This window comes from Rana temporaria, chromosome 3 (genome assembly GCF_905171775.1).
Source record: "Rana temporaria chromosome 3, aRanTem1.1, whole genome shotgun sequence".
Lineage (NCBI taxonomy): Eukaryota > Metazoa > Chordata > Amphibia > Anura > Ranidae > Rana > Rana temporaria.
In genome coordinates this window covers 482574778-482599487 of record NC_053491.1, presented here as the reverse complement: position 1 = coordinate 482599487, position 24710 = coordinate 482574778, and the positions used below count along the sequence as shown (strand labels likewise).

At 47.7% G+C, this 24710-nt stretch overlaps 1 protein-coding gene across 10 annotated transcripts in view; it reads left to right on the top strand.

Annotated features, from left to right (window-relative positions):
• Positions 1 to 2908: 2908 nt before the first annotated feature.
• The window catches only part of GIGYF1 (GRB10 interacting GYF protein 1), a 74663-nt gene continuing 52861 nt past the window's right edge, over positions 2909 to 24710 (top strand). For 9 of the 10 annotated variants that reach the window (XM_040347038.1, XM_040347037.1, XM_040347031.1 and 6 more), the window contains exons 1-3: positions 2909 to 3518; positions 18310 to 18368; positions 22912 to 22964. In XM_040347038.1, the coding sequence (XP_040202972.1) occupies positions 22930 to 22964 (35 nt within the window). In that variant the 5' untranslated portion in view covers positions 2909 to 3518; positions 18310 to 18368; positions 22912 to 22929. The remainder of the gene's footprint in view (positions 3519 to 18309; positions 18369 to 22911; positions 22965 to 24710) is intronic. The other variant, XM_040347030.1, reaches the window with a different exon arrangement.

The following is a 24710-nucleotide window of genomic DNA, read 5'->3' as shown; positions in this document are numbered from 1 at the left end:
GGGGCTTCGATCTCAGGTAAGTACCTCATAATGCTATGCATACTAACTCATTATGTCTTTGTCTTGCAGGGTTTCTTTTTTATTCATTTATTTTTTAGGGGCTTTACTTCCTTATTAACAGTCCGTCGGATTTATAAATCCAGTATTTCACCATATACGCTCCGTTTGCTGTTAAAAAATAAGTGTGAAATGCAAAACTCCGGTGGGTGTAACAAGATGTCCGCTTCCCCCCCCTTCTCACTGTATCCTTACTGTGGAGGAGTGAGGGGTGTAACAAGATGTCCGCTTTCCCCCCCTTCTCACTGTATCCTTACTGTGGAGGAGTGAGGGGTGTAGCAAGATGGCGGCGACGGAACGTCCTTCAGTTACAAATCCTGACAGGTCGCCGAATCTGACGAAACATCGTCATGTCCCCGCCCTGTCTGATCGGAGTGTAAACACAGTGGGCAGGGCTATCAACTGAACGGGCTCCGCCCACTACACCCAAACGCTGAAGCTTCTTGTACGACTTCCGCCCCCCCCTAGAGGCTTCCTGTGACGCGATGTTTATGTCCACACCGCTTCATTATAAAGGTAAAATATTACAGTCTATTTAATTATTTTAAATCTATCGTATGATTTTGTACTGCTTTTGTGATTTTTGAAGCGGAATTGAGTTGCTTAGCAAAGTTTGTGTCTGCGTTTCAATAAAGCTTTGGGGTGTCTGACAGTGATGAAAAAAAAAACACAAACAACAGCGGCGCGTTGCTATTGGCCCCGGATTAGATCACGTGCTCGCGTTTGCAAGCTTCCGATTGGTCGCCCGTCTCTGGCCCTCTCAGCTTTCTCCTGTGAGCGCCGTCCTCGCGAGAAGCCCCACCCCGAATTCCCTGGGAGAGAGAGGAGGAGGTGGAGGGAGCGCGTCACGTGACCCCGCGCGGCCGCCATCTTGTACTGGGATCCCCGCACACACTCGGATCGCGCACGGATTATACTCGGAGGTGGCGGCGGAGGAGGGCAGCGTGACGTTACCAGGACTACCGCCAAGGAGAGTGGAGGTGGAGGAGGGGTCCCTCCGGGAGGAGAGCCGGGGCCTGACCACCTCTCCCGCCTGACTGAGGAGAGACAGCGGGCCCGAGGCCTACTGGAGACCCGCCGGAGGCCTATCACAGACCGCCGAGGCCTACCGAGGACCCCCCTTTAGGTGTAGAGACAGGCCTCACCGGAGACCCTCATCGAGCCTACTGAGGGGGCCGACTAATCTAGGGCAGGCCTGAGGCCTACAACAGGCCCCTGACCTACAGAACTCAGGCCTGAGGCCTACAAGGGGCCCCCCCTTTACACCTCATACTGAGGGCCACAAGTACATTACAGCAGGCCTGAGGCCTACAGGGGCCCACAATTAGCCCGTTCTGAGGGCCACACATACTCTACAGCAGGCTAGGGGCCCCCCATATACACAAGCCTGAGGGCCACTCGTACTATACACTGGGCCTGAAGCCTACAGGGGCCCTAAATATCACACATTCTCTACAGCAGGCCCAGATACACGACATTAAGGGCCACTCGTACTATACAGAAGACCAGGGGCCCCCAATTATCCCATTCTGAGGGCCACACATTCTCTACAGCAGGCCAGGAGCCCCAAATATACCACATTAAGGGCCACACATTCTCTACAGCAGGCCAGGAGCCCCAAATATACCACATTAAGGGCCACACATTCTCTACAGCAGGCCAGGAGCCCCAAAATATACCACATTAAGGGCCACACATTCTCTACAGCAGGCCAGGAGCCCCAAAATATACCACATTAAGGGCCACACATTCTCTACAGCGGGCCAGGAGCCCCAAAATATACCACATTAAGGGCCAGACATTCTCTACAGCGGGCCAGGAGCCCCAAAATATACCACATTAAGAGCCAGGGGCCCCAATTATCCAATTCTAAGGGCCACACGTATCTAGAAGCAGGTCAGGGCCCCCCCAAATATACCATATTAAGGGCCACTCATACTATACAGCAGGGCTGAGGCCAACCACAGACCCCCCCCCCCCTTGAGGTCTACAGGGCCCCCCTATATATCATTCTAAGGACGCCTGACCCTTAGAACACAGCCTTTAGGGGGCCCCTTACGTACCAAGGGCCACCCACACCACACAACAGGCCTGAAGTCCACCACAAACTTATTTTACATATACAACTAAAGTCTACAGAAGCGCCCCTATATACCTTTCAAGAGACCCCCATATGCCTTTTATAGGGGGCCCACACACACTATAGCAAGCCAGAGAACTCCCTCCCCCCCCCCTAACCACACACATTATAGGGGTTCAAGCCAACCTTTGTAGCAAGCAAAGGAGACCCCTATATACACATTCTAGAAGGGGACCAAGGTGCACCTTAAAGCAGGCTTGAGGCCTACCGAGGACCCCTAGACACACAAAGGGGGCCAGCTCACAGGAGACCCCTATACTGATTACAGGAGGCCAAGTCGCCCCTTGAAACAGGTCTGAGCCTTACTGGACACCCTACCCCCCCCCCCCAAATCAGGGGAGGGCTATCGGTATAGAAGAGTTGAAAAATCCCAGGCGGAGGCTTGTTAAGCCTGAGGACCTGACTTTGTCCTTATTGTAGAAGGCGGGGTCAGGAGATTCCCCCCCCCCCCCCACATTACCTGGTGGGCGCTTCATATACCCCAAAGACAGCCTTGAGCTCCCCCCCCCCCCCTGACACGGGTAACACCTTTTTCCAAGCAGCCCTATCTGTATTCCCTAGTGGGAGTGACTGCTATGTCTATCTGCCCCCGCCCGTATGGTCCGATCTGATTGACAAGATATTGTAGGGCAAGTTCATAAGTAACCCCCCCCCCCCCCCCCCCAAAGAAAGGCCATAGATCTACATTTCAGCATTACCCCCCCCCCCCCCCCAACCCGCTCTACCCGTACAAGGTCACACGACGACACATGCACAAGCAAGGAGCGGAGAAGATCGCCATCAGGCCGGAGAGACGTCAGCAATAGACCGCGGCAGTCTTAACGTTCGAAGGCCACAGCCATGTTTACAAGGAGGAGCGGCGGAGTGTAACCCGCATGCCTATCCGCAGGAGTCCTGATACACTCGGGTGTACCGGCAACAGAGAAACCGCCAACCTCCGCGCTTTTTTTTTTCGTAGCAGAAGTCTCCAGACAGGAAACCTTTCTAAGTACCTAAAGTGTTTTGTTTTTGTTTTTTGTTCTTGTTTTTTTTTATTTTTTCTTGTTTAACGTCAATACAAATCAATATTGCATAACATATGCACACACTTGCACAGGCGTATATACACGAGTATATATAGAGAGAGACTGCTGGATCTATCCCTGGAGGAAGAATCAGAAACCGATTGTCAGATATTGAGGAAAACTCATCTTGGACTTGTAGGCCTTGAAGAGTTAATCCGGACATTGCTAGTGGTGAAAGAACTTCTTATTATAAGATACATTTAGCAGAGGCGATTGCCTTGGGCAAGGGCTTTGCAGTGAAGACAGCTTGCTGGACGGTGAGTCGCGTTCTTTTTATTTTTTTTTACCTGGTGCTGGAATAACTGTTTGTTTTATGTTTTTGGAATCTGTAAAGTTCTCTGTAACATGGGCTGAGACTGGTGATCAAATGTATTGTACACTGGTCGGTCCGCCTGTAGCCTCCAGTAGACTGGTCTGCCCTGCAGTAGACTGGTCGGGCCACGGGTAGCTTGCAGTAGACTGATCAGTCCTGCAGTAGACTAGTCGGTCTGCCAGTAGCCTCCAAAAGACTGGTCTTTCCTGCAGTAGACTGGTTGGTCCGCCGGTAGCTTGCAGTAGACTAATCGGTCCTCCAGTAGACTGGTCAGGCCGCCGGTAACCTCCAGTAGACTGGTCGGGCCGCCGGTAACCTCCAGTAGACTGGTCGGGCCGCCGGTAACCTGCAGTAGACTGGTCGGGGCCTGCAGTAGACTGGTCAGGGCCGCCTGCAACCTCCAGTAGACTGGTCGGGGCCTCCAGTAGACTGGTCGGGCTGCCTGTAAGCTCCAGTAGACTGGTCGGGCCGCCGGTAGCCTACAGTAGACTGGTCTGTACTGCAATAGACTGGTGGGGCCATTGGTAGCTTGCAGTAGAGTGGTCGGGGCCGCCTGTGACCTCCAGTAGAGTGGTCGGGGCCGCCTGTGACCTCCAGTAGAGTGGTCGGGGCCGCCTGTGACCTCCAGTAGAGTGGTCGGGGCCGCCTGCGACCTCCAGTAGAGTGGTCGGGGCCGCCTGCGACCTCCAGTAGAGTGGTCGGGGCCGCCTGCGACCTCCAGTAGAGTGGTCGGGGCCGCCTGCGACCTCCAGTAGAGTGGTCGGGGCCGCCTGCGACCTCCAGTAGACTGGTCGGGGCCTCCAGTAGACTGGTGGGGCCTGCAGTAGACTGGTCGGGTCGCCGGTAGCCTACAGTAGACTGGTCTGTCCTGCAGTAGACTGGGGCCATTGGTAACCTCCAGTAGAGTGGTCGGGCCGCCTGTAACCTCCAGTAGAGTGGTCAGGCCGCCGGTAGACTGGTGGGGCCACCAGTAGCTTGTAGTAGACTGATTGGTCCTGCAGTAGACTAGTCGGTCTGCTAGTAGACTGGTCGGGCCGCCGGTAGCCTGCAGTAGACTGGTTGGGCCGCCGGTAGCCTGCAGTAGACTGGTCGGGCCGCCGGTAGACTGGTCGGGCCGCCGGTAGCCTGCAGTAGGCTGGTCGGGCCGCCGGTAGCCTGCAGTAGGCTGGTCGGGCCGCCGGTAGCCTGCAGTAGACTGGTCGGTCCTGCAGGAGACTAGTAGGTCTGCCAGTAGCCTCTAGTAGACTGGTCGGGCCGCCTGTAACCTCCAGTAGACTGGTCGGGCCACTGGTCTGTCCTGCAGTGGACTGGTCTGTCCTGCAGTGGACTGGTCTGTCCTGCAGTGGACTGGTCTGTCCTGCAGTGGACTGGTCTGTTCTGCAGTGGACTGGTGGGGCCACCAATATCCTACAGTGGAGGTCTATGATGTCATAATGTGCTGGTATGCATCGCATACTATTGTAATAGCCTTACCTGGATAGCAGATCCCTCCAGCGGTGCTGACAGGGCTTCCACCTTCCCCCGGTTTTCCTTCTGGGTTTGCGCGCTCCTGCTGATTGGTCAGGCTGTAATGACGTTGTGATGGGCTGAGCCAGGTAATCATACTTATTGTGTGCAATGATCTTCATCAGGGTTAGGCCACCTCTGTGCTTCAGCTGTGGCGAAACAGTCACATGAGGCACTGCATAGGCTTTGACAGCCATTGGTGTCTCTCGGGCTCCATTCATACTTGGCGATTCCAAAGTGCACAGAAAACGGTGTGTCGCTCTTGTCGTCCAAAACAATGAAAATGGTAATGCCCCACTAAAGCTGTATCAGATCAGCATGTGGATAGACTGGTTCAAGACCCAGAATTGGCTTGTCATACTCCAGTAGACTGGTCAGGCCCTCCAGTAGACTTCCCGTAGACCTGTCAGCCTTCCCGTAGACCTGTCGGCCTTCCAGTAGACTTCCCGTAGACCTGTCGGCCTTCCAGTAGACTTCCCGTAGACCTGTCGGCCTTCCAGTAGACTTCCCGTAGACCTGTCGGCCTTCCAGTAGACTTCCCGTAGACCTGTCGGCCTTCCAGTAGACTTCCCGTAGACCTGTCGGCCTTCCAGTAGACTGGTCAGGCCTTCCAGTAAACTTCTGGTAGGCTTGTCAGGCTTTCCGTAGGCATTTAGTTGACTGACCAGGCCTTCCAGTAGACTGGTTAGGCTGCCAGTGACTTCCAGTAGACTGGAGTAGGCTTGTCTGGCTTCCTGTAGGCATTTTTAGTAGACTGATCAGGACTTCCAGTAGACCTGTCTGGCTTCCAGTAGGCCTCTGTGATTAAAGTGGTTGTAAAGTATCTTAGAAAATTCCCACCAGCGGCATGTTGTCAGGGCTTCCAGTAGACTGGTCAGGCCTTCCAATAGACATTTAGTAGACTGGTCAGGCCTTCTACTAGGCATTTAGTAGACCTGTCAGCCTTCCGGTAGGCTTGTCGGGCTTCCGTAGGCATTTAGTAGACTGGTCAGGCTGCCTGAGACTTCCAGTAGACCTGTCATACTTCCAGTAGGCCTCCAGTAGACTGGTCAGGCACTCCAGTAGGCTTGTCAGGGTTCCAGTAGACTGGTCAGACTACCCGTCGGCTTCCAGTAGGCCTCTGCTGGTAATATTATAGGGCTTATAGGGCTAGTAGTATTTTAGGGCTTCCAGTAGACTGTTCAGGCCTTCCAGTAGGCTTGTCCGGCTTCCCGTAGGCATTTAGTAGACTGATCAGGCCTTCCAGTAATCTTCCAGTAGACTGGTCAGGCTGCCAGTGGCTTTGAGTAGGCTTCCAGTAGACCTGCCATAAAAAACGTTCGCTATTCCAACTGTTTTGGTGCGTTTGCATGTAGGGAAGCTCATTCAAGTGAACGGACTTCCCTATGCACTACAAGTGTAAGTGCAACAACAAAATGTGAGTTCCTGCTGTGCCCGGGTGTGAACCCGACCTCAGAGGCATGATGTGATTTGTAGTTTCTCCACAGCTGGAATGTGCAGGTTTCCTGATTGTAGTGTCCGTTGTAGAAGGGGGTGAAATCTCGGAGGAAAGCAGTTTTTCCCCAATGTGGTTGCAAGGGTTAATATTAGTGTGTGTGTGTGTGTGTGTGTGTATATATGTGTAATATTTAGATATATATAAGTTTGGGGGGAGAGGAACTTGACTGGCCTGCACAGAGTCCTGACCTCAACCCGATAGTACACCTTTTGGATGAATTACAGTGGAGACTACGAGCCAGGCCTTCTCATCCCCCCATCAGTGTCTGACCTCACAAATGCCAACTCAATACTGAACCCTACAATGTTATTTAAACGTTCATGTGTGTAAAGGCAGGTGTCCCAATACTTTTGATAATATAGGGGTCCCCTCCCCCTTCTCTGTCCCAGCATGGAAGAATTTGCGTTTTCCTTGTAGATTGGTGTTCTGTTCAGACAGGGCTCGACAAAATCCGGGCGCCAGGTCGCATTTGCGAAAAAAAATTGTGACCTGGCGCCCGCCGTTAATTGAGGCTGCGGCTTTGCAGCCGTGGGCCCGCCGATCGCGGCGGCGGGGCACGGAGGCACAGTGTGCCCCCACCTCCCCTGCCGCGCGATTGCGGCGGGCTCGCAACGACCGGGTAATTGAGGCCGCGGCCTTGTGAAGTGCCAAGCTTCTTTCTGTGACCTGCGCCATTTGGTGGTGGCCGTTGGCATTACAAGTAAAACGGCAGTTCTAATATGTAATTTTTCACTGCCATCTCCTTCCCTCTAATTAGAACCCCCAAACATTATATATATTTTTTATTCTATTGAAAAAATATCAGAAATAGTCAACGGATTATTCTGATCCTAGCGCTCAATGGAAAAATGAGTGAAAGATTGTTTTACACACCCTAGAGAATAAAATGGCGATCGTTGCAATACTTTCTGTCACGCCGTATTTGCGCAGCGATCTTACAAGCGCACATTTTTTTGGGAAAAAAAACACTTTTTTTAATTAAAAAAATAAGACAACAGTCAAGTTATCCCAATTTTTTTTTTAATATTATGAAAGATAATGTTACGCGGAGTAAATTGATACCCAACATGTCACGCTTCAAAATTGAGTCCGCTCGTGGAATGGCGACAAACTTTTACCCTTTAAAATCTCCATAGGCGACGTTTAAAAAATCTACAGGTTGCATGTTTTGAGTTACAGAGTAGGTCTAGGGCTAGAATTATTGCTCTCGCTCTACCAATCGCGGCGATACCTCACGTGTGGTTTGAACACCGTTTACATATGCGGGCGCTGCTCACGTATGTGTTCGCTTCTGCGCGCAAGCTCGTCGGGACGGGGCGCGTTTTCTGGCTCCTAACTTTTTTAGCTGGCTCCTAGATTCCAAGCAAATTTGTCAAACCCTGGTGTAGTGAGCGTACAGCTTGTATAACAGTGTAAAGTTCCCGCCCCCTCAAAATAACTCATTAACATCAATAACACACAGCCATTGATGTCTAAACCGCTGGCAACAAAAGTGAGTGCACCCCTAAGTGAAAATGTCCAAATTGGGCCCAAAGTGTCAATATTTTGTGTGGCCGCCATTATTTTCCAGCACTGCCCTAACCCTCTTGGGCATGGAGGTCACCAGAGCTTCACAGGTTGTCACTGGAGTCCTCTTCCCCCTCCTCCATGATATCACATAGCTGGTGGATGTTGGAGACCTTGCGCTCCTCCCCCTTCCGTTTGAGGATGTCCCACAGATGCTCATTAGGGTTTAGGTCTAGAGACATGCTTGGCCAGTCCATCACCTTTACCCTCAGCTTCTTTAGCAAGGCAGTGGTGGTCTTGGAGGTGTGTTTGGAGTGGTTATCATGTTGGAATACTACCCTGCGGTCCGGTCTCTGAAGGGAGGGGATCATGCTCTGCTTCAGTAGGTCAGAGTACATGTTGGCATTCATGGTTCCCTCAATGATCTGTAGCTCCCCAGGGCCGGCAGAACTCATACAGCCCCAGACCACGACACCCCCCCCCCCCCCCCACCATGCCTGACTGTAGGGAAGACACACTTGTCTTTGTCCTCCTCACCTGGTTGCCGCCACACACGCCTGACACCAAATACCTTTATCTTGGTCTCATCAGACCACAGGACACGGTTCCAGTAATCCATGTCCTTAGTCTGCTTGTCTTCAGCAAACTGTTTCGCTTTCTTGTGCATCATCTTTAGAAGAGGCTTCCTTCTGGGAACGACAGCCATGCAGACCAATTTGATGCAGTGTGCGGCGTATGGTCTGAGCACTGACAGGCTGACCCCTCCCCCACCCCTTCACCCTCTGCAGCAATGTTGGCAGCACTCATACGTCTATTTCCCAAAGACAACCTCTGGATATGAAGCTGAGCACGTGACCTCAACTTTTTTGGAGGACCATGGCGAGGCCTGTTCTGAGGGGAACCCGTTACCCTGTTATACCGCTGTATGGTCTTGGCCACTGTGCTGCAGCTCAGTTTCAGGGTCTTGGCAATCTTCTTATAGCCTAGGCCATCTTTATGTAAAGACACAATTCTTTATTTTCAGATCCTAGGAGAGTTATTTGCCATGAGGTGCCATGTAGAACTTCCAGTGACCAGTATGAGAGAGTGAGAGCGATAACACCAAATTTAACACGCCTGCTCCCTATTACCCCCTGAGACCTTGTAACGCTAACAAGTCACATGACACCGTGGGAGGGAAAATGGCTAATTGGGCCCAATTTGGACATTTTCACTTAGGGGTGTACTCACTTTTGTTGTCAGTGATTTAGACAGTAATGGATGTGTGTTGAGTTGTTTTGACGGAACAGGAAATGTACACTGTTATACAATCTGTACACTCACTACACAACATTGTAGATACAAAGTGTCATTTCTTCAGTGTTGTCACATGAAAAGATACAAGAAAATACTTACAGAAGTGTACTTTTGTGAGATACTGTGTGTAATATATATATTTTTTTAGATTATTTGTTGGTTGTATTTAGTGTTTTTATATATGTGTGTGTGTGTGTGTGTGAGAGAGAGAGATCATTGGATCATGAGCTGTATATACTCGGGTGTAGGGGGAGGGTTCTGGTTGGTTCATGAGATGTATATACTCGGGTGTAGGGGGAGGGTTCTGGTTGGTTCATGAGATGTATATACTCGGGTGTAGGGGAGGGTTCTCATTGGATCATGAGATGTATATACTCGGGTGTAGGGGGAGGGTTCTGGTTGGTTCATGAGATGTATATACTCGGGTGTAGGGGAGGGTTCTCATTGGATCATGAGATGTATATACTCGGGAATATGTAGATGAGGAGTGATTGTACCTTGTGGTGTCGTCTCTCCTCTCTCTGATAATGACAGGTCCTCTTGAAGTGGGACATTGTGGACAGTAGGTGACGTGTCATGGATGGGAGGCTGTGCTGTCAGTGTTCCTGTTTGTTGTCCCACGTGTAGTCCGTGTTTATCTCCTCCTCATCTCTTCTATTATTAATTACTTCTCTTTCTGTGTATAAAACCCGGAGCCTGGAATCTCTTCTCACACGGCTTGGAATACACATAATAATAAAAAAAAAAATGTTCGTCTCCCTTTTTTATTTATTTTTTCTCCTTTTTTTCATTCTTTTTATTACATTTTTTTTTTTCCTTTTTGTCGTTCTTTTATTTTTCTCCCAGTTTTCTTTTGGAATAGTAAAGCTGGTGGTGTGTTTTTTTTTTGACCTGCATCCAGAAGGCTGATGGGAGAAAGAGAGAGAAAAAAAAAAGAGACTCTTTCATCCACACAATGATGGCGGTGGGTGCATTAATCTACCCCCCCCCCCCCATGGGACATTGTCTTCTGATGTTGGCGCCCCCTGCTGTCGGATTACATTGATCTGTGATCTCCAGTCTGTTCAGCATAAGATGATCTGATGATTGAGAGAGGATCAGACACAGATCATAGTTCAGTAGAGCTGCTGTATAGTGAACACGGGGGGGGGAGGGGGGCTCACTAAGCACAGACACCATTTAGAGCAGGGGGTCGCAACTTGGTGGCCCCTCCAGCTATTGCAGAACTACAAGTCCCATGAAGCATTGCAAGGCTTGCAGTTACAAGTAGGGTTGTCCCGATACCACTTTTTTAGGACCGAGTACAAGTGCCGATACTTTTTTCATGTACTCGCCGATGGCGATACTTTTTTTTAAATGTATCCCCAAAAATGCAGCCATGTGTCCCCCCAGAGATGCAGCCAAGTGTCGTCGTCGTCCCCCGCCCCAAGTGATTCAGCCATGTGTCCCCCCAGAGAAAGCCAAACCCTGCCGCCGCCTAGTTGATCAGCACGGGGAACATTACAGCTTTCATTTGAATAGCGGTGTGTTCCCTGCCGCGCCACATCATATATAGCCCCTCTCCCTTGTCCGGGAACTTTGATAGACGGATCACCCATCCAACACTTGGGATGGGTGATCTGTCTATCAAACTCCCGGACAAGGGGGAGTGTCTATGCGTGGCGGGGAACACACAGCTATTCAAATGAAAGCTGTAATGTTCCCCGTGCTGATCAACTAGGGGGGGGGGGCTTGGCTTTCTCTTTGAGTAGTGCTCGGCTCCGCCCCCTCCCCACCCCGTCTCCACCCGCTCTCTAGAGAGAAAAAAATTATCGGGTCTGGCATCAGGAGCATTTGCGTGAGTACAAGTACTCACGCAAATGCTCAGTATCGGTCCCGATACTAGTATTGTTATCGGGACAGCCCTAGTTACAAGCATGACTCCTCCCACAGGAAGAGGCATGAAGTTCCAGCAACAGCTGGAGGGCCACAGCTTGAGCACCTATGCTCTAAATCAGGGGGACTCAACCTGGTGGCCCCTCCAGCTCTTGCAGAACTACAAGTCCCATGTGTCATTGCAAGGCTTACAATTACAAGCATGACTCCCACCGGCAGAGGCATGATGGGACTTGTTTGGAGCATAGGTGCTCAACCTGTGGCCCTCCAGCTGTTGCCAGAACTTTATGCCTCTGCCTTCGGGAGTAGTGCTTGTAACTGTCAGCCTTGCAATGCCTCATGGGACTTGTAGTTCGGCAACAGGTTGAGCACCCGTGGTTTAGAGAATGTCTTGTATTTTTCTCAATGAACACAAGGCATTCTCTGAGAGGCAAGGCTTCTCCTCCATTCAGGTTGCAAGGCTTCTCCTCCATTCAGGTTGCAAGGCTTCTCCTCCATTCAGGTTGCAAGGCTTCTCCTCCATTCAGAGAATGCCTTGTTCCTTGAGGGAAAATACCAGATGTTTTATGATGTCTGTGCTTATTAGTGAGCAGTACAATGGACACAGTACACATGTACAGCATCCTATACACCCGGGCTTGACATGCGCCAGGTCACCATGGCGACAAGAATTTGTGTCCTGGCACCTAGGCTGCCGCCCGAATGCGTCACTACAATTAACCACTTGCCGACCGACGCACGCAGATGTACGTCGACGTGCACAATGGCACGGGCAGGCACATTGGCGTACGTTGCGTCCCTTTTAAATTTGCCGCCCTGCGGTGCGCCCGCCGCTTCCCTTGTGAGCGGGTCCCGGGAACTCAATGTCCTTGGGCGGCCCGCGATTGCAGTCGGCAAAGGCAGAACACGGGGATGCCTTTTGTAAACAAGGCATTGCCCTATTCTGCCTAGTGACACTGTCACTGATGCCTGTTCCCCCGTGATCGGGAACGGTCATCAGTGACGTGTCATGTGTAGCCACGCCCCCCTGACAGTAAGAATCAATCCCTCGGACACACTTGACTCCTGCAGCGCCACCTAGTGGTTAACCCCTCCACTGCCAGTGTCATTTTTACAGTAATCGGTGCTTTTTTTATAGCACTGATCGCTGTAAAAATTACAATGGTCCCAAAAATTTGTCAAAAGTGTCCGATGTGTCCGCCATACTGATCAATAAACGGTTATTGCGATTTTATTTTTATTTGTTTTCCCTTTTTTTGAAAAATATGTAGAAGAATATGTATCGGCCTAAACGGAGGGAATTATATATATATATATATATATATATATATATATATAGATAGATAGATAGATAGATAGATAGATAGATAGATAGATAGATAGAGATATAGATATAGAGATATATAGATATAGATATCTCCTTTCTATCTATCTACGTGTGTGTGTGTATATATATATATATATATATATATATATATATATATATATATATATATATATATATATATATATATATATATATATATATATATATATATATATATATATATATATATATATATATATATATAGTGAGGAAAATAAGTATTTGAACACCCTGCTATTTTGCAAGTTCTTCCACTTGGAAATCATGGAGGGGTCTGAAATTGTCATCGTAGGTGCATGTCCACTGTGAGAGACATAATCCAAAAAAAAAATTCCAGAAATCACAATTTATGATTTTTTAACTATTTATTTGTATGATACAGCTGCAAATAAGTATTTGAACACCTGTCTATCAGCTAGAATTCTGACCCTCAAAGACCTGTTAGTCTGCCTTTAAAATGTCCACCTCCACTCCATTTATTATCCTAAATTAGATGCACCTGTTTGAGGTCATTAGCTGCATAAAGACACCTGTCCACCCCATACAATCAGTAAGAATCCAACTACTAACATGGCCAAGACCAAAGAGCTGTCCAAAGACACTAGAGACAAAATTGTACACCTCCACAAGGCTGGAAAGGGCTACGGGGAAATTGCCAAGCAGCTTGGTGAAAAAAGGTCCACTGTTGGAGCAATCATTAGAAAATGGAAGAAGCTAAACATGACTGTCAATCTCCCTCGGACTGGGGCTCCATGCAAAATCTCACCTCGTGGGGTCTCAATGATCCTAAGAAAGGTGAGAAATCAGCCCAGGACTACACGGGAGGAGCTGGTCAATGACCTGAAAAGAGCTGGGACCACCGTTTCCAAGGTTACTGTTGGTAATACACTAAGACGTCATGGTTTGAAATCATGCATGGCACGGAAGGTTCCCCTGCTTAAACCAGCACATGTCAAAGCCCGTCTTAAGTTTGCCAGTGACCATTTGGATGATCCAGAGGAGTCATGGGAGAAAGTCATGTGGTCAGATGAGACCAAAATAGAACTTTTTGGTCATAATTCCACTAACCGTGTTTGGAGGAAGAAGAATGATGAGTACCATCCCAAGAACACCATCCCTACTGTGAAGCATGGGGGTGGTAGCATCATGCTTTGGGGGTGTTTTTCTGCACATGGGACAGGGTGACTGCACTGTATTAAGGAGAGGATGACCGGGGCCATGTATTGCGAGATTTTGGGCAACAACCTCCTTCCCTCAGTTAGAGCTTTGAAGATGGGTCGAGGCTGGGTCTTCCAACATGACAATGACCCGAAGCACACAGCCAGGATAACCAAGGAGTGGCTCTGTAAGGAGCATATCAAGGTTCTGGCGTGGCCTAGCCAGTCTCCAGACCTAAACCCAATAGAGAATCTTTGGAGGGAGCTCAAACTCCGTGTTTCTCAGCGACAGCCCAGAAACCTGACTGATCTAGAGAAGATCTGTGTGGAGGAGTGGGCCAAAATCCCTCCTCCAGTGTGTGCAAAGCTGGTGAAAAACTACAAGAAACGTTTGACCTCTGTAATTGCAAACAAAGCCTACTGTACCAAATATTAACATTGATTTTCTCAGGTGTTCAAATACTTATTTGCAGCTGTATCATACAAATAAATAGTTAAAAAAATCATACATTGTGATTTCTGGATTTTTTTTTTTTTGATTATGTCTCTCACAGTGGACATGCACCTACGATAACAATTTCAGACCCCCCCATGATTTCCAAGTGGGAGAACTTGCAAAATAGCAGGGTGTTCAAATACTTATTTTCCTCACTGTGTGTATATATATATATATATATATATATATATATATATATATATATATATATATATATATATATATATATTATAGTAAAAAAATATTGTATTTTTTTCAAAATTGTCGCTTTATTTCTGTTTATAGCGCAAAAAATAAAAACCGCAGAGTTGATCAAATACCACCAAAAGAAAGCTCTATTTGTGGAGAAAAAAAGGACGCCAATTTTGTTTGGGAGCCACGTCGCACGACCGCGCAATTGTCAATTAAAGTGACGCAGTGCCGAATCACAAAAATTGGTCCGGGGCTGAAGTGGTTAAAGTGGAGTTCCACTTTTTTTTTGTCCCCCCCCCCCCCCCAAAAAAAAATGTTTATACTGCCCTGAAAGGGCTATTGGAAGTAGCTCTTCTGCCTCTTCTTCCACCACGGTGGATCTTCTGCCTCGTCCTCAGTCGCGGTGTCTTCTGCTGAATGAGCTGCGCTGCCTTCTGGGAACTGCGCAGTAGGAAACGGGCAGTGAAGCCGTTTCCCTTGGTAAGGATGGAGGCGCCAGGACCGAGCTTTCGCCATCGGGGGACTGACATTGCGGGCGACTAGGACAGGCAAGTGTCCTTATTAAAAGTCAGCAGCTACAGTGTTAGTAGCTGCTGACTTTAAAAAAAAAATCGCAGGTGGAATCCCGCTTTAATTACCGGCCGTCGTGGGCCTGCTGCGATCGCGAGGTGGGGGCACACTGCGCGCGATCCCCGGGCCCGCGACGGCCGGTAATTAAGGCCGCGGCTTTGCGGCCTCAATTACCGACGGGCTCCAGGTAACAATTTCTTGTTGCAATTGCGACCTGGCGCCCGGATTTTGTCGAGCCCTGCCATGAGGCATTGCAAGGCTGACAGTTGCAAGCATGACTCCCACAGGCAGAAGAATGAGGGGACTTGTAGTTTTGTAACGGCTGGAGTGCGGCCAGTATGAGATCCCTGGTATAGGGACACTGCAAGCCCCGATTTAGCAACACATTTCCCCCATACAAGTTTGGTCACATTTCTGATGAATGCAAGTGGGTGGAAAGTTTGGAGGGGCGGGGCTCCAGTTTGCTGTGCTCTGGTTTAGTAAAGTATGTAATCTAATGTCAATACTATCCTGCTTCCTTATTTACCATTTCCCGCCCATAGGAGGTCATATGGCGTCCTTGGGTTGAAGTGGAGATCTCTAGATGGTGGGTGGAGCTACAGGAATCATTCAGATATCTATCTTTTCAGCTGGTGATTTTCCCCCCCCCAATGTAAAAGCCATCCTAGCAACTATTAAACCGCTGGATGGCGTTTACAGGCCGTGGGTGGGGTAACCTGTAAAAATGTTTAAAGCGTCGCCTACCAAAATTTGGGGACACTTCACGAGCGTGCGCAATTTTTAAAGCGTGACATGTTTGGTATCTATTTACTTGGCACAACATCTTTTATAAAAAATAAAAAAAATTGGGGTAAATATTGTTTTTTGCAACGATTGCCATTTTATTCTTTAGGGTCTCTGCTAAAAAAATATATATATATATATATTTGGGGGTTCTAAGTAAGTTTTTTTTTTTTTTTTATCGCAATTAAATGTGTTTTTTTTTTTTTTGTTTTTTTATACATGTATGAGAGGAATGCCAGAATTGGTGCGGTTGGGAAGGGTTCACTTGGAGGGTGACAGCGCTGCTGTGTTTTTTTTGTTTTTTTTATTGCTTGGGATTGTCGCACAACTGAGAAATTTCTGGCACTTATTTCTAGGATATCACCACTGAAATGCACGCTGTTTGCTTTATTTCATCCAGATGTCCTTATTTCCCCCCCCCCTTTTTTTTTTTTTTTGTAGTACAGCTCAGTTTTTAAGCTGAAAATCCAATAACTTATCTGGAGTGTCTGCATTATTTTCAATATAAACCCGTGTGTGTGTGGTGGACGCAGTGGGATACATTGGACGGTTGGGTGGTGGACGCTGTGCGGTTGCATTGGACGGTTGGGTGGTGGACGCTGTGCGGTTGCATTGGACGGTTGGGTGGTGGACGCTGTGCGGTTGCATTGGACGGTTGGGTGGTGGACGTAGTGGGATACATTGGACGGTTGGGTGGTGAACGCAGTGGGATACATTGGACGGTTGGGTGGTGAACGCAGTGGGATACATTGGACGGTTGGGTGGTGGACGCAGTGGGATACATTGGACGGTTGGGTGGTGAACGCAGTGGGATACATTGGACGGTTGGGTGGTGGACGCAGTGGGATACATTGGACGGTTGGATGGTGGACGCAGTGGGATACATTGGACGGTTGGGTGGTGGACGCAGTGGGATACATTGGACGGTTGGGTGGTGGACGCTGTACGGTTGCATTGGACGGTTGGGTGGTGGACGCAGTGGGATACATTGGACGGTTGGGTGGTGGACACAGTGGGATACATTGGACGGTTGGGTGGTGGACGCAGTGGGATACATTGGACGGTTGGGTGGTGGACGCAGTGGGATACATTGGACGGTTGGGTGGTGGACGCAGTGGGATACATTGGACGGTTGGGTGGTGGACGCAGTGGGATACATTGGACGGTTGGGTGGTGGACGCTGTGCGGTTGCATTGGACGGTTGGGTGGTGGACGCAGTGGGATACATTGGACGGTTGGGTGGTGGACGCAGTGGGATACATTGGACGGTTGGGTGGTGGACGCTGTGCGGTTGGATGGTGGACGCAGTGGGATACATTGGATGGTGGACGCAGTGGGATACATTGGACGGTTGGATGGTGGACGCAGTGGGATACATTGGACGGTTGGGTGGTGGACGCAGTGGGATACATTGGACGGTTGGGTGGTGGACGCTGTGCGGTTGCATTGGATGGTTGGGTGGTGGACGCTGTGCGGTTGGATGGTGGACGCAGTGGGATACATTGGACGGTTGGGTGGTGGACGCAGTGGGATACATTGGACGGTTGGGTGGTGGACGCTGTGCAGTTGCATTGAACGGTTGGGTGGTGGACGCAGTGGGATACATTGGACGGTTGGGTGGTGGACGCTGTGCGGTTGCATTGGACGGTTGGGTGGTGGACGCAGTGAGATACATTGGACGGTTGGGTGGTGGACGCAGTGGGATACATTGGACGGTTGGGTGGAGGACGCTGTGCGGTTGCATTGGACGGTTGGGTGGTGGACGCAGTGGGATACATTGGACGGTTGGGTGGTGGACGCAGTGGGATACATTGGACGGTTGGGTGGTGGACGCTGTGCGGTTGCATTGGACGGTTGGGTGGTGGACGCAGTGGGATACATTGGACGGTTGGGTGGTGGACGCAGTGGGATACATTGGACGGTTGGGTGGTGGACGCTGTGCGGTTGCATTGGATGGTTGGGTGGTGGACGCTGTGCGGTTGGATGGTGGACGCAGTGGGATACATTGGACGGTTGGGTGGTGGACGCAGTGGGATACATTGGACGGTTGGGTGGTGGACGCTGTGCAGTTGCATTGGACGGTTGGGTGGTGGACGCAGTGGGATACATTGGACGGTTGGGTGGTGGACGCTGTGCGGTTGCATTGGACGGTTGGGTGGTGGACGCAGTGAGATACATTGGACGGTTGGGTGGTGGACGCAGTGGGATACATTGGACGGTTGGGTGGAGGACGCTGTGCGGTTGCATTGGACGGTTGGGTGGTGGACGCAGTGGGATACATTGGACGGTTGGGTGGTGGACGCAGTGGGATACATTGGACGGTTGGGTGGTGGACGCTGTGCGGTTGCATTGGACGGTTGGGTGGTGGACGCAGTGGGATACATTGGACGGTTGGGTGGCGGATGTGAGATTATTCAGATGTGACAGTTCGGGATTCCTGGGCCAGGAATGTCGGTCATTAACCCTTTCCTTCTCATCTCCTCCTGTCAGGTTTACAGCGTAGCTTCATCCCATGATCAGAGAGCGCTGACAGAGCATTCCAATCACAGGTGTGTCCTGGAGAACTTGTGTGTCTAATATAGATAGATATCCCCCCCTCCCCCCCACTGTCCGTCCGTCTGTCTATCCTTCCCAGCTCTCCCACACCAAACACCATTCCTTTCACTCTCATCTCTGTCCTTCCCCCCACTTCTCATATGTATACGTCCCCCTGCAAATCTCGGATGTCTGGGTCCCGCTCATACATAGTGTCTCTCTTTTCTTTTCTTTTCTTTTTCTTTTCTTTCTTTTTCTCTTCTTTCTTTTTTCTCTTTCTTTTCTTTTCTTTTTCTTTTCTTTTCTTTTTCTCTTTTTTCTTTTTCTCTTTTTTCTTTTCTTTTCTTTTTTCTTTCTTTTTCTCGTTCTTTTCTTTTTTTTTTTTTTTCTTTCTTTCTTTCTTTTTTTTCTCTTTTCTTTCTTTCTCTCTTACTTTTTTTCTCTTTCTTTCTCTTTCTTTTTTTCTCTTCCTTTCTCTCTTACTTTTTTTTCTCTTTCTTTCTCTTTCTTTTTTTCTCTTCCTTTCTCTCTTACTTTTTTTCTCTTTCTTTCTCTCTTTCTTTTTTTCTCTTTCTTTCTCTCTTTCTTTTTTTTTTTTTCTTTCTCTCTTACTTTTTTTCTCTTTCTTTCTTTCTTTTTTTCTCTTTCTTTCTCTCTTGCTTTTTTTCTCTTTCTTTCTCTCTTTCTTTTTTTCTCTTTCTTTCTTTCTTTTTTTCTCTTTCTTTCTCTCTTACTTTTTTTCTTTCTTTTTTTTTCTCTTTCTTTCTTTCTTTCTTTCTTTCTTTCTTTCTTTCTTTTTTTTCTCTTTCTTTTCCTTTTTTCTCTTTCTTTTCTTTTTCTTTCTCTTTCTTTCTTTTCTTTCTTTTCTTTCTTTCTTTCTTTCTTTCTTTTTTTTTCTTTCTTTTTCTCTTTCTCTTTCATTCTTTTTTTATTTTTTGACTCTCTCTTTCATCTGTCTGTCCCTCTTCATTCCTTTTTCTCCCCCTCTTCATTCCTCCTTCCTCTCCCGGTGACGGTGTAGCCGGGTTATGATGTTTATATTGCACATCGCTCGGCTCTTGTACGCTGTCTATTAATATCTCGGAACAAGCTTGGCACCCGTCCATGTATTGCCGGCATTGTAACCCGATGACACTCCGTGATTGGTGAACAGGTGGAACCACCACACATGGAGTCCACCTTCACCCAACGTAAAGTGGAACAAATACCAAATCTAACTGGACATAAAAAATAACAAATTGCATTTTTTTTTTTCACAGTACATTAACCAGTACAGGCATACCCCACATTACACATTAAAGTACACACTGGGGTTTATTTAATAAAGCTGGAAAGTGCAAAATCAGGCTCACTTCTGCACAGAAACCAATGAGCTTCCAGGTTTTATTACCAAAGCTTAATTGAACAAGCTGGGGTTAGAAGCTCATTGGTCTCTATGAAGAAGTGAGCCTGATTTAGAATTTTCCAGCTTTAGTAAATAAACCCCATTGTGTACTTAAAAGTGTTGTATGCCTGTATTCCAGTACTGGGCGACCCCCTCCGCATCCCATTTGTACTACGCCGACGTAACAGTGAGGCAAGTACTGTATTCACAAAGCACTTGCTCCGTAAGTTACGTTGGCGTAGCGCAAATGGGCCGGCGTAACCCCCCCGCCTAATTCAAAGTAGGCATGTAGTGGGCGGGCTACTTTTAAATGAACCGTGACCCCATGTAAATGAGGACCGTTCGTACGGCCCATGCGCGCGCATGCTCAGAATCACGTCGCAAATACTCCCTACGTAACAACGTCGGCTCAATGCTTTCGACGTGAACGTAACCTACCCCCAGCCCCATTCACGTACGCTTACGCAAGCGACGTAAAATACGACGGCTGTTCAGTCGTCCATACCTTGCATGGGCTGCGCCATCTTTTTGGTGGTTTATCTTTACGCCGGCGTATGTCTTGCGTAAACGGTGTATCTTACTGCGACGTGCGTACGTTCGTGAATCGGCGTATCTTGCTCATTTACAAAAAAAAAGCAAAACAGTAGTAACACTGAACCACTCTGGGGGGGAGGGGGAGATCAGGATTTTTTTTGTTTTTACATATTACAATTGCTTATAGCAGTGAATTTCATTGCTATAAGCAAATCTTTTTACTGAATGACACTGTCTATTATTGTGATTAACTGTGGTTGGCCACAGTTAATCACATGGTACAAATAAGCTGTGATTGGCCTTCTCTCTGTACCATGTAGTCACTGTGACCAATCACAGCCAGCAACACAATTGTATACAATGGGTGGCATTAACCAGTTGCCGACCAGCCGCCGCAGTTTTACGGCAGCAGGTCGGCTCGGCTGCGCAAAATCACGTAATATTATTATTTCCTTTCCCCAGTAACACTGAACCACTCTGTTTTTTTTACATATTAGGATTTCTTATAGCGGTGAATTTCATTGCTATAAGCAAATATTTTTACTAAATGACACTGTAGACACTATTATTGTGATTAACTAACTAACTGTGGTTGGCCACAGTTCATCTAGAGCTGAACGATTAATCGCGATTTCGATTTTCCCCGCGGGATGACCCGAGATTCTTCTGTTTCATGCCCGGTTCCACGTAACCAGCGTGGAAGGCAAATGGCGCCGATATCGGAACCAACGTCAGCACCCTGCGCCGCTGGATGGATGCCTGGGCTTCTCTTGCAGATCTGTACAACTGTAGTGTGTATCCATGCGCCACCCAATGGTTGCTGGCGGTACTGCTTCTGATGTATAAAAAAAAAGAGACCAGTGATATGTCTATAATGTTAAAGACCATATAACTCCTATGAAAAATAGCAGAATCAAAGTTTGATTCTGCTTTTTTGATAGGAATTATGTGGTCTTTAACCACTTAAGCCCCGGACCAAAATGCAGCTAAAGGCACAGACCAGGTTTTGCGATTCGGCACTGCGTCGCTTTAACTGACATTTGCACGGTCGTGCGACGTGGCACCCAAAAAAAATTGACGTCCTTTTTTCCCCACAAATAGAGCTTTCTTTTGGTGGTATTTGATCACCTCTGCGGTTTTTAATTTTTGCGCTATAAACAAAAATAGAGCGACAATTTTGAGAAAAATGCAATATTTTTTCCTTTTTTGCTATAATAAATATCCCCCAAAAATGTATAAAAAAAAAAAACTTTTTTTCCTCAGTTTAGGCCGATACGTATTCTTCTACCTATTTTTGGTAACAAAAAATCGCAATAAGCGTTTATCGGTTGGTTTTGCGCAAAATTTATAGCGTTTACAAAATAGGGGATAGTTTTATTGCATTTTTATAAGAATTTTTTTTTTTTTTTTTACTACTAATTGCGATCAGCGATTTTTTTATTTTATTTTTTTCGTGACTGCGACATTATGGCGGACACTTCTGACACATTTTTGGGACCATTGTTATTTTCACAGCAAAAAATACATTTAAATTGCATTGTTTATTGTGAAAATGACAGTTGCAGTTAGGGAATTAACCACAGGGGGCGCTGTAGGAGTTATGTTTCACCTAGTGTGTGTTTACAACTGTAGGGGGGTGTGGCTGTAGGACTGACGTCATCGATCGAGTCTCCCTATAAAAGGGATCACTCGATTGATGCAGCCGCCACAGTGAAGCACAGGGAAGCCGTGTTTACATACGGCTCTCCCCGTTCTTCAGCTCCACGGAGCGATCGCGAGGGGGCGGCTATTCGCCCTCATCCAGATTGCTCCCCGCGGGAATCCGACCGCCGCATGTAGCGAGGGGTGTCGGGGTCCCGATCGGACCTCCAACGCACGTCTAGGCAGGGACGTACATGTACGTGCCATTCTGTGAAAGTATATGTACATGCGGCGGTCGTTAAGTGGTTAAAGGAAGCCATCCATTGTGTACAACTGTCATGTGATTGGTCACAGTGATCACATCCTGTTGGCAGCAAGCCGGTTCACTGATCAGTCATCGGCACAGCCAGTGACCGATCGCGCCGCTGTGTGGCCCCACCTTCTGGGAGGGTGTCATATGCTGTCCACTCAGGATAAAAGGCCCGCCTGGCCAGCAATCTGCTATAGGCCGGTGCGGGAAGGTGTTCAGGCCTTGAGTCCCAGGCACACCCGGACAAGTTAAAGGCACCAAAGCTCTTCTGAATCAGAAGACACCAATCTATTGAACCAAGCCCCGCCTCCGGCTCCAAAAACCTGCGATCTGTTGTGATTGGTCACAGCGGTCACATGGTAGCGGGCTGAAATAGTGATCAGCCAGACACCAGTGGGTGACAGATCGCTTCCCGTTCTCGGGAGGCAGTCATTTGACGTCCTCCCAGAACAATGGGGTTCCTGCCCGCCCGTCATTTTATGATGGCCCAGGGTGGGAAGCGGTTAAAGTGATAAAACACGGGAAATGTGCGGTGCAGGAATGTACTGTGTGGGGTGTTCTTCTTCTTTTTTTGGGGGGGGGGGGATTTTCCAGCCCAATAGCCATGATTATATTTTGTGTGTTGGAGAAGGGCGGGGGTGGGGTACTTGTGTTGGGTGAGGTGTTGACTGTCTCATTCTAATTCCAGGTACCTGAAGAACACATCATGGCTGCTGAAACACTAAATTTTGGGCCAGAATGGTGAGTTCCATGTCGGTGTGGATGGATGAGTATGGTGGATATTTACTGTGAAATCTTCATAAAAAGGATCAGCAGTTCAGGAAGTCCCTTTCATTTTAACCACTTCAGGTCCGAATAAATGACCCCCCCCCCCATTTTTTGCTATTCAGCACTGCGCTACTTTAACCACTTAAGGACCCCTTCACGCCGATATACGTCGGCAGAGTGGCACAGCTGGGCACATCCACGTACATGGCTCTTTAAGCCCAGCCGTGGGGTCGCGCGGCGCGTGCACGCGACCCGGTCAGAAGCTCCGTGTCATCGATTGTGTGTTCCCTTTTATAGGGGGACACAATCAATGATGTCACACCTACAGCCACACCCCCCTACAGTTAGAAACACATATTAGGTCACACATAACCCCTTCAGCACCCCCTTGTGGTTAACTCCCAAACTGCAATTGTCATTTTCACAGTAAACAATGCATTTTTATAGCATTTTTTGCTGTGAAAATGACAATGGTCCCAAAAATGTGTCAAAATTGTCCGAAGTGTCCGCCGTAATGCCGCAGTCACGAAAAAAATCGCTGATCGCCACCATTAGTAGTAAAAAAAAAAAAAAATAATAAAAATGCAATAAAACTATCCCCTATTTTGTAAACGCAATAAATTTTGTGCAAACCAATCGATAAACGCTTATTGTGATTTCTATTTTTTATTTATTTTTTTACCAAAAATAGGTAGAAGAATACGTATCGGCCTAAACTGAGGGAAAAAAAATGTTTTATATATTTTTGGGGGATATTTATTATAGCAAAAAGTAAAAAATATTGCATTTTTTTCAAAATTGTCGCTCTATTTTTGTTTATAGCGCAAAAAATAAAAACGGCAGAGGTGATCAAATACCACCAAAAGAAAGCTCTATTTGTGGGGAAAAAGGGACGCCAATTTTGTTTTGGATTCAAGCTCTTTTTTTATTTAAGAATTATAATACATAAACAAATAATACATAAACAAATGATACAACTGGGCATTTCAGTATAAGATAATATATCCCGCATTATACTATGGAGCATCCCCCTTTAACCTTAGTCACAACCTTGCTTTCGTCCCTCCTCCTGGTTGTCCGGGGGAGACAACAATGCCACCCATCGCGGTATGTAGGAAAAATAAAAAATAAAAATAAGATTATAACAAACAAAAAAAAAAAAAAAAAAAAAAAAGCTAATCTCTCCCCGTACCCTCCCTCCCCCCCCCCCCCCACCCACAGCCATCTCCATAGACTCTACCCTGGAGTCCAAGAAGGATTTCCAGGAATTCCATGTTCTTAGATATCTTTCCTGTTGATGTCGTGCTGTCAGTACTAGTTCTTCTAGCTTACTAATTTCCTTCACTTTATTTATCCACATCTCTATAGTTGGTGGGGCCGGTGACTTCCATTTCTTTGTAATACATGCTTTGGCTGCATCTAATAGATGACATATACTTGTTTCCTTATATGCTTTCTCGGGGATTGGATTCATGTGTAAGAGATAAAATTCTGGATTTTCTGGTATCTCATATTTTGAGCATAGCTGGAGTATCCTTTTAATCTCTGACCAATAGAATTTTAGCAGGGGACAATCCCAAAATATATGGAGCATCGTCCCTTTGCTTGCCTGACACCTCCAGCATTTCTCTGTCATTTCTGGAAAGATTTTGTTTAATTTTTCTGGTGTCCTATACCACCTTGCAAAGATCTTGTAGTTTGTCTCTTGGGTTCTCGCAC